Raw genomic sequence first — 14,695 nt, 5'->3', positions numbered from 1 at the left:
TAAAGTCGACTTCAGCAGAATTTGAACTCAGAACATAAAGACAGACGAAATACCTCTAAGCTTTTCGCCTGGCATGCTAACATTTCTGCCAGCTCGCCGACTAGGAATAATATTCTTTTCTACTCTAGGCACAAGGCCCAACATTTTTGAAGAGGGGACCAGTCGATTAGATCGACCCCAGTATGCAGCTGGTACTTAATTTATCAACCCCCCAAAAGGATGAAAGGCAAAGTCGACCTCGGTAGAATTTGAACTCAGAATGTAAAGACAAATGAAATACCGCTAAGCATTTAGCCCGGCATGCTAACGTTTCTGCCATCTTGCTGCCTTAGAGTGACTTTTATATTGAATGAGTGCTTTTTGTTGCTTACATGGAGCTTAAAGAAATCTATGATCAAAGACATTCCTGCTTTGACCACTCTGCCTATTTGTAGTAGATTTTCTAATGCTGTCATTTTGTTTTAAGTTAGTAGGATGTATGATCTGAAGAAAAATTTGGTTGTTTTTTCTCATGGGTTGAGCAAAATGGTAAACAGCTTTCTTTGCCAGATCACCTGTGAAAAACCTGTACTGAATTGCATCCCTTTATCAAAAACGCTAACTTAGCTGTTTGCTGAATAGGAATCAATGAAATAAGCACCACAGTGACTGGAGTCAATATAACCTAGGGAAGCTTTTCAAGTCATTGCCTCAGCATTGGAAATATTACCTTGCTTGGAAACAGGTGAGGGTCAGCAACAGGAAGAGCATCCGCCCAAAGAAAACCTGCCCTAATGAAGTCCATCTGATTCCGGCAATAAATAATAACAATGATGATGATAATCAGAATACTTCCAAATAAGGTTTGCGTGGTGTTTCCCTTGCTAATTGGTCCCATGATACAGGGAGAGAGAGAGGGACAGACGGACAGGGACACTAAGAAACAATGGGGTAGTATTTCAGAATAGGATATTATTCTGTTATCTTGTGAAGTTGCTGTATTTGATGGTATAAAAGGTGCACTTTTTTTTTTCCAAAACATGTCTCAAAAAATACTCCCAGGTCCTGTATGTGAAGTTAGATCTATGTTATATGCTTTAATGCATTAAAATTCTTTTCCTTGCATATGCACTACTGAAATTAGGGTGCATCTAATATTCCTGTGCATTTTTTATGCTTTCAGTTATTGTAGTCGTATGGAAAAGATTCTGCAAGATTCCCTTGGAATGTCATCTAAGATAATCTAACCATCTTTCCATCTAATGAATGTTGGTGTATGTATTAATATATGGGGTGTAAGAATGGTGGTGGTTAGCTTTATCTGTCCTTCACTTTCAGTCATGAAATCAGAACTAACCTCAATATAAAATGATAGACTGACTCACCACTCAGTGAAATCATTGAACAGCATTAACCATGGGAGCCATGTTTGAGATCCACTGTGATTTCTTTGAACATATTTTGTAGCTCTGGGTCAGCAATGACTGAGCTGACCAATGAGGAAAAGCTTTCCAGTGTTGACTGTCCCTTCATTTTGTACATCTTGGACAACAGCATCTGTTTCCTTCCCCCTTTTAAAGACATTAGTATGTGTTTTGAGAGATTTGGCAGCTATTTCTAGCAGGTTGAGTGACTACGTAGAAGCTCCTTATTTAACTTCACATTCCTGTATTGCTGTGTATTTGTGTGAAGGTTATTGCTGCACTGTCAACAGCATATGATTAACAAAAAAATAGTTTAGAAGCTGAGAAACAAATCACTTGTCAGTTTGACAAAGTTTCTAAAGGTGCTGTCCTTGTTTTCAGTCATCATCCATACAGGAAGAAGACACAAACGTATACGTGTATACACACACACATACAAGCACGCATCATTATCATCATCCTCAACACTTTTCCATGCTGGCATGGGTTGGAAGGGGGCTTATTCAGACAGATTTCCTATGGCCAGGTGTCCTTCTGGTTGCTATCGCTCACCTGGCTTGGTAAATATTATCTGGCTTGGTTTTAGCAACAACATCGTGCCACAGAGGGAGGTAGTACCATGACGACATTTTAGGACAGCTGGTAATCACATGTGTGATGTCTTCCACAGAAACATAACATGGCCTACACATGCAGTCGCACCTTGGGATTATCTGGCTTGGTAAATATTATCGCTCACCAAGCCAGATAATATTTACCTTGGCTTGACATATTTTTGCAGGAGGTTGGGAATGAATGACACAGCTTGTATAACAGAAAATCATTTCGAACTGTCATGCAATGCCAAGACAAAGAGATGAATGCCATTTGCAGGTGTGGCTCTGTGGTTAAGAAGTTTGCTTCCTAATTGTGTGGTTTGGAGCTCAGTGCCACCTCATTGCTTCGTGGGCAAGTGTCTGCTACTGTAGCCCTGAGCTAACCAAAGCCATATAAGTGGATTTGGTAGATGGAAACTGAGCCATCTTCAACTTCCTGCTACACTCCATTTGGTTAACTGACCCCAACGAGATAGGTTTCCATAAGAAACCTATAAAGCTTTAAGTTGCATGGGGCTGAATCAGACTGTTTAAAATCATAATAATAAAAATAACACACACACACACGCGCACACATGATAGTTGTAAATGTTTGTCACTGTCATACACTGTTTGATAAGAGGAGGACTGAGGATTTGACGGGGATGCTGGGGTTGGAGTAATCGGTAGAATGGTTGGGAAGGGCGAATGGAGTGCGGTGGTATGGGCATGTGTTGAGGAAGGATGAAGAGCATGTACTGAGGAGGGTGATTGCATTTGAGGTAAATGGAGCATGAAAGTGAGGTAGACTAAGGAAAAGGTAGAGGGGACAGGTGGAGGAGGAGATTCGGAGGGTTGGTTTGAAAAGGGAGGACGCTCCAAACTGGGCAAGATGGTGTGAGGATGGATGCTATGGTATTGAGGTCGATCTGGCCACCCCCATTAACGGGGACAAAACCTGGATTTAAAATACTTGATGATGATGATACAAGCAGTGACAATTATATAAGGCAGCAAGCTGGTAGAATCGTTAGCATGCCAGGCGAAATGCTTAGCGGTATTTTGTCTGCCATTATGTTCTGAGTTCAAATTCTGCCACGGTCAACTTTGCCTTTCATCTTTTCAGGGTTGATTAAATAAGTACCAGTTGTGCCATGGGGTTGATGTAATTGACTTAATCCTTTTGTCTGTCCTTGTTTGTCCCCTCTGTGTTCAGCTCCTTGTAGGCAATAAAGAAATAATTATATAAGATATTTCTAGTCATGGCTGGTGGCACTGACATGTAAAAGATACCCACTACACTCTTGGAGTGGTTGGCATTAGGAAGGGCTTTCAGCTTACTAGTTCCAGTCAAACCATTTAACCCATGCCAGCATGGAAAGTGGATGCTAAATGATGAAGATGAGAAATAAATGTGAAAAAATGGAAAAAAAGTAGATTATTACAAATGCAAGTTGTTCGTCTGTGCACTAAGTGATCAACTGACCTGCTGCAAACAACAGCCAAATACCCTTAAAGATAGTGATATTCATTTCTGTGCAGATACATCTGGCTGTGGCGAAATATGACCTTGCTTGGAAACAGGTGAGGGTTGGTGACAGTAAGGGCATCAAGCTGTAGAAAATCTGCCTCAATAAATTCCGTCCAATCCATGCTAGCATGGAAAAGCGGGCATCAAAACAATGACACACACGCGTATACATCCACCCACTCACATGCATACTAGGTGCAGCTATGACTGTGTTGTAAGAAGTTTGCTTCCCAACCATGCGGTTCTGGGTTCAGTCCTATAAGCAAGAGTCTTCTACTATAGCCCTGAGCTGACCAATGTCTTGTGAGTGAATTTGCTAGATGGAAACTAAAAGAAGCCTGTCATATGTGAGTGTGTGTGTGTGTGTGTGTGTGTGTGTGTGAGGCATCCTTTGCCTTCACATCACGTGGTGCTTGTAAATGAGCATCACCATTGCTCAAGCAATGTTGTCCCTCCTCAACCTTCCGTAAAAACCACGTCTGGCCATGGGAAGTATTACTTTGCTTGGAAACAAGGGAAGGTTGACAGTAGGAAGGGCATCCAGCTATAGAAAATCCGCTTCAACAAATTCCGTCTGACACATTCAAGCGTGGAAAAGTGAACATTAAAGACAATGGTCTTCAAAGCACAAAAGGACCATCCATTGCGTCGATAAGCAATGTAAACATTATATTGCCATTTTGCTCTTAGTTGGTGATGGACGAAGGAGTAGATTGTCAATGAGGCAGTAATCTGGTAGAAGTGTTAACAGGCTGGGTGAAATGTTTAGCGGTATTTTGTCTGCCTTTACGTTCAGAGTTCAAATTCCGCTGAGGTCAACTTTTGTCTTTCATCCTTTCAGGATCAATAAATTAAGTGCCAGTTGTGTACTGGGGTCAATCTAATTGACTGGACCCCTCCCACAAAGTTTCGGGCCTTGTACCTAGAGTAGAATAAAACATTTGTGCACACACACATACACACACACTCGATAGGTTTCCATACAGTTTCCTTTCACTAACTCCATTCATGATGCATTGGTCAACCTGGGTCTGTAGTAAAAGACATTTGCCTAGGGTACTGTTCAGGGGAACTGATCTCAAAACCACATAGTTACAAAGCAAAGACGTTAACACATAACCTTGACTGTGCCTCAATATTTCATTAATATAAAGGATTGAAATAATTATTGATTCAATGTGTGTGTCATCATCACCATCATCATTGTTTAACGTATGCTTTCCATGCTTTAACGGGTTGGACGGTTTGACTGAGGGCTGGTGAGCCAGGAGGCTGCACCAGGCTCCAATCTAATCTGGCAAAGTTTCTACAGCGGGATGCCCTTCCTAGTGCCAACCACTCCAAGAGCCTAGTGGGTGCTTTTTATGTGCTGCCGGCATGAGGGCCAGTCAGGCAGTACTGGCATCAACCATGCCCAAATGGTGCTTTTTACATGCCACCAGCAGATTGAACTCCTATTGGTAAAATTTGTCTTTGAGCAATGGTTCTCAACTGGGCTCCATAGAACCTGCGGGGGTCCATTTAAGATTTATTCTTAAAATACACCAAATATTTAAACATATTTTAAAATACAATTCCTGATTATATTTAGCTCTTTTACTTGTTTCAGTCATTTGACTGCAGCCATGCTGGAGCACTGCCTTTAGTTGAGCAAATCGACTCCAGGACTTATTCTTTGTAAGCCTAGTACTTATTCTATCGGTATCTTTTACCGAACCGCTAAGTTACGAGGACGTAAACACATCAGCATAAGTTGTCAAGCGATGTGGGGGGGGGGGAGGGGGACAAACACAGACACACTAACATATACACCCACGTACATATATATACGACGGGCTTCTTTCAGTTTCCGTCTACCAAATCCACTCATAAGGCTTTGGTCGACCCGAGGCTACGGTAGAAGACACTTGCCCAAGGTGCCACGTAGTGGTGCTGAATCCAGAACCATGTGGTTGGTATATAAGCTACTTACCACACAGCCACTCCTGCACCTCAAACATATAATAACATCGAAAAGTTTTGAGGGTCCACCACAATAAAATAAGAATTAAAGGGGTCAACAAATAAAAAGAAAAAAGGTTGATCAAAGGAGAAGATTTCACACTACCCCATAACCAGGAAATGCTTTTAAAAATAAAATTCTTAACTCAACGCACAACGCTAGTGTTAGAATGTCTAAGGGAGACTACTCTGGCATATTTTATTTGCGTTACCTTTCTTGTATATGACGGAAATATTTTTTTGTGTTGTTGATCTTTTTCCTGTGTCAGCTACGTGTCCATTACTCCCTATGCTGCTGCACCATTTTACTTCACATTAGTATTTGGTCTATTCTGCAGTTTATCGTTCCACTCTACTTCTGATCTTCTCAGTTAGTGCCAGTATTATCTGGTGTCTTACACAGGAAATCGTCCAGATGTTTTAAGGATCAGAATGTTTTGCAGCTGAAATGTTTTTCACACATTCAGGCTATTGGCTGCAACTCTATTTATATGCATCGCTTGCAGTAGTGGTGTTAGTGTCATTGAAAACAAACATCTGTTGTTGTTATTTACTGATAGTTTTGATGAGGCAAGGTGGCAGTCCTTTCTGTTGAAATACACTAGTTTTGTTTTAATTAATTTTGAGAATAATGAAGAATTTATTAAAACAATTTTGTCTTAATTAAGCTGGCGTCTCTTAAAACGACCATGCCCTATGATGAACTTGCAATTGGAACAAGACACAGAGGAGACTCGAAATTCCATTTTAAAGACCAGCTCAATTTTGATCCTGGTTCAAACTAACATCCAGCCATCCTCATTGGAACAGATAGCTATAGATAAGACAGTCTGGAGGACTGCTATCTGCATTGGAGCCAGCTCCTTCGAGCAGAACAGACAACAGAATTAGGAGGTAAAATGCAGGAGAAGAAAGGAGCATCTTTAAAATCCTCGACCCACACCAACCATCCCGTGCGAATTCTGCCCACGACTCTTTTACCACCGACTTGGACGACTCCAAAGTCACATTCGGCACAGTCATCTGCCGGGGAGATTGGATGGAGACTGACAAACCCAATACTCGGATACGAGCTGGAGCTGATGACGAATTTTGAAAAAATGAAGAATTTATTAAAACAATTTTATCTTAATTAAGCTGTTGTTTGGAACATGAGTGAACATGAAATTGTGTTTGTGTGTGTACATATAGAAGGATATATGTATGCATATATATGTATGTATATATTTGTGTGTATGTGTGTGTGTGTGTGTGTTTGTATATATTTATTCTTTTATGTTTGTCATTTGACTGTGGCCGTGCTGGAGCACCGTGTTTAGTCGAATATATTGACCCCAGGACTTATTCTTTGTAAGCCTAGTACTTATTCCATCGGTCTCTTTTGCTGTATAGCTAGTTTATGAGGATGTATACACACCAACATCGGTTGTCAAGTGATGGTGTGTGAGGGAACAAATACAGACACATACATACATACACACACACACCACACACACACACACACAACAGACTTCTTTGAGTTTCCATCTACCAAATCCACTCACAAGGCTTTGGTCAGCCCAAAGTTATAGTAGAAAACTCTTGCTCAAGGCGTCACACAGTGGGACTGAAACTGGAACCATGCAGTTTGGAAGCAAGCTACTTACCACATAGCCAATATATATATATATATATATATATATATATATTTCTCCTGCTGTTGCCTGACTAGAAGAATCACATCCATGGTACCTCTTCCAGCTCCATCCTATCATTAACCAACTGTGCTACAGCTCTCTCTCTCTCACCTCCCTCTCTCTTACTGTCATAACCTGATATATATATATATATATATAAGGCAAAAGAGATGTTTTAGAGAGAAAAGCTGTTGAGAAATCAAGTACTGGATCAGGTTATGACAGTCAGAGAGAGGGAGGCGAGAGAGAGAGAGAGAGCTGTAGTACAGTTGGTTCATGATAGGATGGAGCTGGAAGAGGTACCATGGATGTGATTCTACTAGTCAGGCAACAGCAGGAGAAATACTTGGCCAAGTGTAAACTGTTATTTGAGGTTTTTGTTGACTTCAAGAAGGCATTTGACAGCAGGGTACTACATTCGGTAATCTGGTGGTCACTTAAGAGATTACATGCAATGAATGGCTTGTGCGAGTTGTACAAGCCTTGTACAAAGATGCAGTAAGTTAAGTAAGAGTCAACAACGACCTCAGTTATGAATTTAGCAAGAGAGTTGGAGTCCATCAAAGTTCAATTTTGTCTTCTCCTATTCATCATAGTCCTACAGACCATCCTAGAAGTGTTTAAGACTGGCTTGTCCATGGGAATTTCTATATACTGTAGCTCAATCTACTGGGGAATTAGAGAGGAAATTCTGGGCATGGATGATAAAGCTAGAATTGAGAGGTCTTAAGGTAAGCTTTGCAGAGTTTAAGGTTTCAGTGAATAGGAAAGAAGACAGGGCCTGGGTATCATGAGGAAAATGGCTTCACTTGATATGCCGAGAAGGAGTAAGTGTAAACTCTATATGCTATATTTAATGTTAGTGATGGACATACGATAGATGTAACAGAATCAGAGGCAGACCTGCAGAGGACATAAGCTTCATATGTGATAGATGCACTGGATCTGCATGTTTGAGGAAATCACTGGAAATAGGTTCCCTTATATCCCTAGATGGCTCACTAGTAGTAGTTGATAGTCTTTGTTACGTAGGAGATGTAATTAGCAAGGGAGGTGGTTGCTCTGAAAATATAGTAGCCAGAATAAGAATGGATTGGAGAATGTTCATCCACTCACACTCCTATGTTCCATGCTAGTGTGGTTTGAGTGATTTGAAAGGATCTGGTGGGTCCTAAAACAGCATTGTGCTCTAACGTCTACTTTGGCATTGGTTCTATGGCCCACTCAAGCAAAGAGTTGCACACACACACGTTTTGAAAGGAATTCAAAAGTGGGCATAACTTTTATATTCTCTATTCATAAATCCAACTTAAGCAGAATTTTTTGAGTGTCAGATTTCTTTCATTCACTCACCTGTTTGCATGTCTGCATGTGTGTACACACAAACACACACACACACACACACACAATTACATATGTAAATATATGTACATACAAATATGTACATATATGCAAATGTATACACTTTTATACACACATACAAATATTACATATATGCATACACACACACATGTAAATGTACATGTATATACATATAAACATATATCAACCATTATTTACAATGGATGGATAGGTGTCCTCACCTTGTTTGTTGTTTCCACAGTGTTTCGGCTGAAGTATTCTCCAGTCTTCATCAGGTGTTCTGGTGGAATTTCAGTCCCCAACCCTTTATTTGACTAATGAGGTACACTGTTCTCATTCCTAAGGTATTCTATTTTGCTGATGTAATTTTTTTTTTGCTGATATTATTTCCCTAGTCCATGCCAGGGATTGAACTCAGAATTTGAGGGTTAGTAGCCCATGCTCTTATCCGCTACACTATATGCCTGTAAGCAAAAAAGAATACCTTAGGAATAAGAACAGAGTACCCCATTAGTCATATAAAGGGTTGGGGATCGAAATTCCACCAGGACACCTTGATGAAGGCTGGAGGGTACATCAGCCGGAATGTTGTGGTAACAACAAACAAGGTGAGGACACCTCTCTGTCCGGTGTGAATAATGTACATGATTCCTCATCTCAAAAATGTATAAACGTGGCTTAGGGGAGAGTAGGTGCTGACTGGCAGCACAGAAACAGTGAAGAAATGCATAATGATAATAATAATAAAATTGAGGATAGGGAAATGACAGGCGGAGGAGGGAAGGTAGAGGCAGCAAAAGTGGAGAGGGAGGGAGGGAAGGAGAGAGAGAGAGAGAGAGCTGTACAGTGTATCACTGTACAGAGGCACATGCTAGTGAATATGAGTGGCAAAGAAGGGTGGATGATAGTGGTCCATGGCTGATATAAGATGGCTTTAAGAACAATATAAAGTTCTTCTGATACTTATGCCATACACGTATGTGTGTGCATGTGTCTGTGTACACATATGTAACTATGATTATTCATATTTACTTGTATGTGTGAGTGTGTGTGTGTATATATATATATATATATGTATGTATATATATATATATATGTATATATATATATGTATATATATATATGTATATATATATATGTATATATATATGTATATATATACGTATATATATATATATATATAGGTGCAGGAGTGGCTGTGTCATAAGAAGTTTGCTTCCCAACCACATGGTTCCAGGTTCAGTTCCACTGTATGGCACCTTGGTCAAGTGTCTTCTACTATAGCCTTGGACTGACCACAGCCTTGTGAGTGCATTTGGTAGATGGAAATTGAAAGAAGGCTGTTATATATATATGTGTGTGTGTGTGTGTGTATTTGTTTGCCCACCCCACCCCCACTACCATCACTTGGTAACTGATGTTGGTGTGTTTATGTGCCCGTAACTTAACGGTTCAGCAAAAAGGACTAATAGAGTAATTACTCGGCTTACAAAGAATCAGTCCTGGAGGTCAATTTGTTTGGCTAAAAAGGTGGTGCTCCAGCATGGCTGCAGTCAAATGACTGAAACAAGAGAGTGACACATTCACACACACACGCACACATATATATATATGTATGTGTGTTTGTGCATATCATCATAATCATTTAGTATCTGTTTTTCATGCAGTCAAAAACCGTCCAGTATGGAAAGCAGACATTAAACGATGATGATGATAATGATGATAGGTAAGCAGAGTTAGCAGTTGTAGTAACCGACTAAGGGATAAAAGTATCCGTATTTTCTATTGGTATCATATTTACCTGAGCTCTCCCTGGGCATGGGTATGCAGGCACACTATGCTCATAGAGTATAGGTAACAACAGAATAAGCAAAAAGTTTATCAGGAATTAAATTTGAATAATCAGAAAATGGAAAAAACTTTTGATCAACAAAGAAACAAATTGGACCAGATCTGATGATTATTTTTTAATACAAAGCATGACATAACATTTCTTACAGCCGTTTCTGCTTCCAATGCCTGTTGGTGCTTACGAAGGAATTTTGAAAATAATTCTGCATGCACACACATGCACATTTTCTATAAAAAACTTAATATGCAATATATAAAGTGAGATAAGGGTTATGATCCATTTTATATGTATTATTTTTATGGTATTATCTTACTCATTGATGTATATTGTTTTATTCTGTCTTATTCTGTCTTATTCTGTTGGATTTGGATGTTCCTATTTAATTAGTTAATAAATTATATGAATTGGTATTATCTGTAAGTTGATGTTTGAAAGGAATCTATTCCTCCATTTTCTTATTTTGTATATATATATATATATATATATATATATATATATATAATGTGTGTGATCTCTACATGCGGTGGGGGTGGGGAACTTGTGTGTGTGAGAGGAAGACCTAGGAAGATGGGGGATGAATTGGTGAGAAATGATCTGAGCCTCACAGATAAGATAACTAAGGATCAAGACAAATGGTGATATACTATGGCTTGAGAAAACACACTCAGCAAAGTAAAGTCCATGTTTGTGAAACCCCTCCTCCACTCAATCGACCCATGTTCACCACTTGTTTTTCCCCCTTCCCCCACATCTAACTCCCTTTCTCCTTTCGAAGTTTTGTGACCTCCACCCCTCCACACTCCATCCTTTTCCACTCCATCCCCAGTCCACACTTCACTACATACACCACCCTATAACTTTGGTGTACGGGGGGGGGGCTGTCTCCTCTCGTATCTTCACCACCTGTCTCTCCCCTTGCCTTTCTCTCTCACTCCCACTCCATCTTTTCTATTCCTCAATACTTCCCCCACTGTTGAGGGGTCTTGTTTGACAAATTATTTGGGATCCTCAGTGTTGCTGGTACCATTTGAAAAGCACCCAGTTAACGCATTAACATGGTTGGTATTAGGAAGTGCATCCAGCTATAGAAGCTATAGAATAAGTACTAGGCCTACAAAGAATAAGTCCTGGGGTTTCTTTGTTCGACTAAAGGCGATGCTCCAGCATGGCCGCAATCACATACCTGAAACAAGAGTAAAAGAGTAAATAAGGATAATGTATATAGATATCTGCACATAACATGTATATTCATAGTGTGTGTTTATATATATATATATATATATATTTGTAAAAAATGAAGTTCGAAAATGCTGCTGTATTATACAATTTTTAATTTTTATATATATATATATATATATATATATATATATAATATGTATACGGACAGACACACACACATATATAGATACACGCATGGGTAAATGTATATATATATATATATATATTATACTCTTTTACTCTTTACTTGTTTCAGTCATTTGACTGCGGCCGTGGACTTTGTAAGCCTAGTACTTATTCTATGCTAAGTTACGGGGACGTAAACACACCAGCATCGGTTGTCAAGCGATGTTGCGGGTGGGTGGACAAATACAGACACACAAACACATACATATACATATATACGACGGGCTTCTTTCAGTTTCCGTCTACCAAATCCACTCACAAGGCTTTGGTCGGCCCAAGGCTATAGTAGAAGACACTTGCCCAAGGTACCACGCAGTGGAATTGAACCCAGAACCATGTGGTTGGTAAGGAAGCTACTTACCACACAGCCACTCCAAACTGTCTGATGAACGGCAACGAGAAACTCAGAGTAACAGATTTTGTTGAATTTTCTGCTGCTTTAAATAAACCATATTACTCTACCACTGGTATTTGAGTACTCTTTTTTTCCACCTTGTTTCACATTTATGTGTTTACTCCGGTGTAACCCGCTCCTTATAAAAGTTTGAGCGACTCTGCACAAGTAGGAAGAACAAACAGCTATATATATATATATATATATAGATATATATATAGATAGATAGATAGATCACGCTGCATATATTTGTATGTGTGTATAAATATGAATGTATAGATATGTATACATGTGTGTATATAAATATATAAATATATATATATGTGAATGTAAATCTATACATTTCTATGTACGTATGTATGCTTACCTATCTGCGCGCGCGTGTATATATGTATATCTATATATATATATATGTGTGTGTATGTATATATATATATATATATATATATATATGTATGTATATATATATATATGTGTGTGTGTGTGTTGTGTGTGTGTGTATGTATATAAAATATTGTTGCATTTATATATGTAAAAATATACACTAACAGTGCACATACACACACATATGCATACAATATATAGCAATATACAAGATTGCATATTTACTTGTATTCGTGAATATATTTGAATATATCAAGGTGTCCAGTTATATAGATAAGCATGGGTGTGTGTGCGTATATATATATATATATATATATATATATATATATATAAGTACAATTAAAAGTACTATAAATATTTTTCCCTATGCATTTTTCCCGCATATTATTTGTGTGTGTGTGTTCTTACGATTTCTACACATCTTGAAACACCGTTCATTGATGACTTCTCTTGTTTTGTTTCGTTCACAAGAAATTTTTTTTTTTTGTTATTATTTATATGTTTACATTCATTTTATGTTATTTCGTAATAGCCTCCCCTTCTCTTTACGCGATTCCTCCTCCTCCTTCTAATTCTACGATGTCTCCTCCCGTTCACTTATTCGCAGCACCTCCTCCTCCTCCTTCGCCACCCGTCGCCGTTGTTGCTCCTCCTCCTCCTTCATCTCCCGCTCGCTGCTGCTCCTCCCCTTCATCTTCTCCTCCTCCGCCCTCGTCACCACCTTCAGCCGGGGTCGTTTTTATTTACTAAATGTTGTTTTGCTGGTGAAAGTGCACAGCTCGAGAATTCTATTGCTGGATTGTTGTTTCAGTATATATATACTTATATATATATATATATTGTGTGTATACATATATATAAGTATATACACAAATTTATATATATATATATAACCTCACCAACACAAACACACACACACACTATATGTATATTGTACACACAGAGATAACATTTGTATACAACAACCACAGCAACTTTTAATAACGAATTGCAGCCAGGCACTCCTATTTATGAAGTCTTTGAAAGGTTAAAGGCCCGAGTGAACGGCGCAAAAAATATACGTTACACACACACATACACACATGCTTCGTTAACATCCGTCAATCCATCCATGCATCTATCTATCTGTCTGTCTCTCCACACGCACATCCCATCGTATTACCTATGTTAACTATCCGTTCGTCTATCTTTGAACCCAAGCCATATATTATACATCGACATATACAACAGATTTGATTATATCAAAACTGTATTTTGTTTCCATTCCTGTTTCGAAATCTACCTCTTCCTTTATTAGTAACGTCTTCGTTGTTTCATTTCTTCGCACATTCACACACACACTGTCTTTATCTATCTATCTATCTATCTATCTATCTATCTATCTATCTATCTATCTACGTATATAATGTACGGTCAAAGCTATATCTGATTCTGGAGAAGTAATTATTACACAAAAACATCTACGAAAGAAGTTTCTATTCCTGTTTATCATCATCATCATTATCACAAATCCACATCTACATAGCCAGAAAGCTACCCTGCATTAATATATATATATATATATATATATATATATATATTTTTTTATATATATATATATATATATATATATATTATATATATATATATATATACACACTCTCACACACATACACGTACCCCAATCTACGTCTTGAGGAGGACCTCATAGGAACTGGCCCAGCTATTATTGTCTGTACATGTCGCCAATTCTTGATATTTACCGTATCACTTCACAGACTGCGACATGAGTAAAAAGGTGAGTGACCTATTATTAGTATTTATTATTATTATTACTGATCGTTATTAACTTCTATACTGTCTCTTAGTTCAAATACGTACACTCTTGCGTGTGTAGATACGCGCGCTCGTATGTGTGTTTGCTTTACCGTATTGTTTTATTGAATATTAGGTGTATATATTTTTGTATATTGGCTGTTCTTTTGCGTCAGGTTTCCCCGTCAGTTGAAGATCTTTCTTAATTACCCTTTTGTGGCCGATAAAAAAAACCCCCAAAAACTTTGTTAATTTTTATTAAATGGTGTATGTATGTCTCTGTGTGACTTATTGTTTGGTATAAAGTTTGGTTTTTTTC

At 38.5% G+C, this 14,695-nt stretch overlaps 1 protein-coding gene across 2 annotated transcripts in view; it reads left to right on the top strand.

Annotated features, from left to right (window-relative positions):
* The window catches only part of LOC115215575 (transcription factor MafK), a 183,796-nt gene that overhangs the window by 9,885 nt on the left and 159,216 nt on the right, over window positions 1-14,695 (top strand). Inside the window, exon 1 of one of the 2 annotated variants that reach the window (XM_029784780.2) lies at window positions 13,335-14,359. The exons of the other annotated variant lie outside the window; for it this stretch is intronic. Within the exon in view, the coding sequence (XP_029640640.1) occupies window positions 14,348-14,359 (12 nt within the window). The 5' untranslated portion in view covers window positions 13,335-14,347. Of the gene's footprint in view, window positions 1-13,334; window positions 14,360-14,695 lie in introns of those variants that run through there. 2 annotated transcript variants of the gene reach the window in all.

The sequence above is a fragment of the Octopus sinensis genome, linkage group LG9 (genome assembly GCF_006345805.1).
Source record: "Octopus sinensis linkage group LG9, ASM634580v1, whole genome shotgun sequence".
Classification (NCBI taxonomy): domain Eukaryota; kingdom Metazoa; phylum Mollusca; class Cephalopoda; order Octopoda; family Octopodidae; genus Octopus; species Octopus sinensis.
This window is presented reverse-complemented; position numbering and strand designations above follow the sequence as displayed.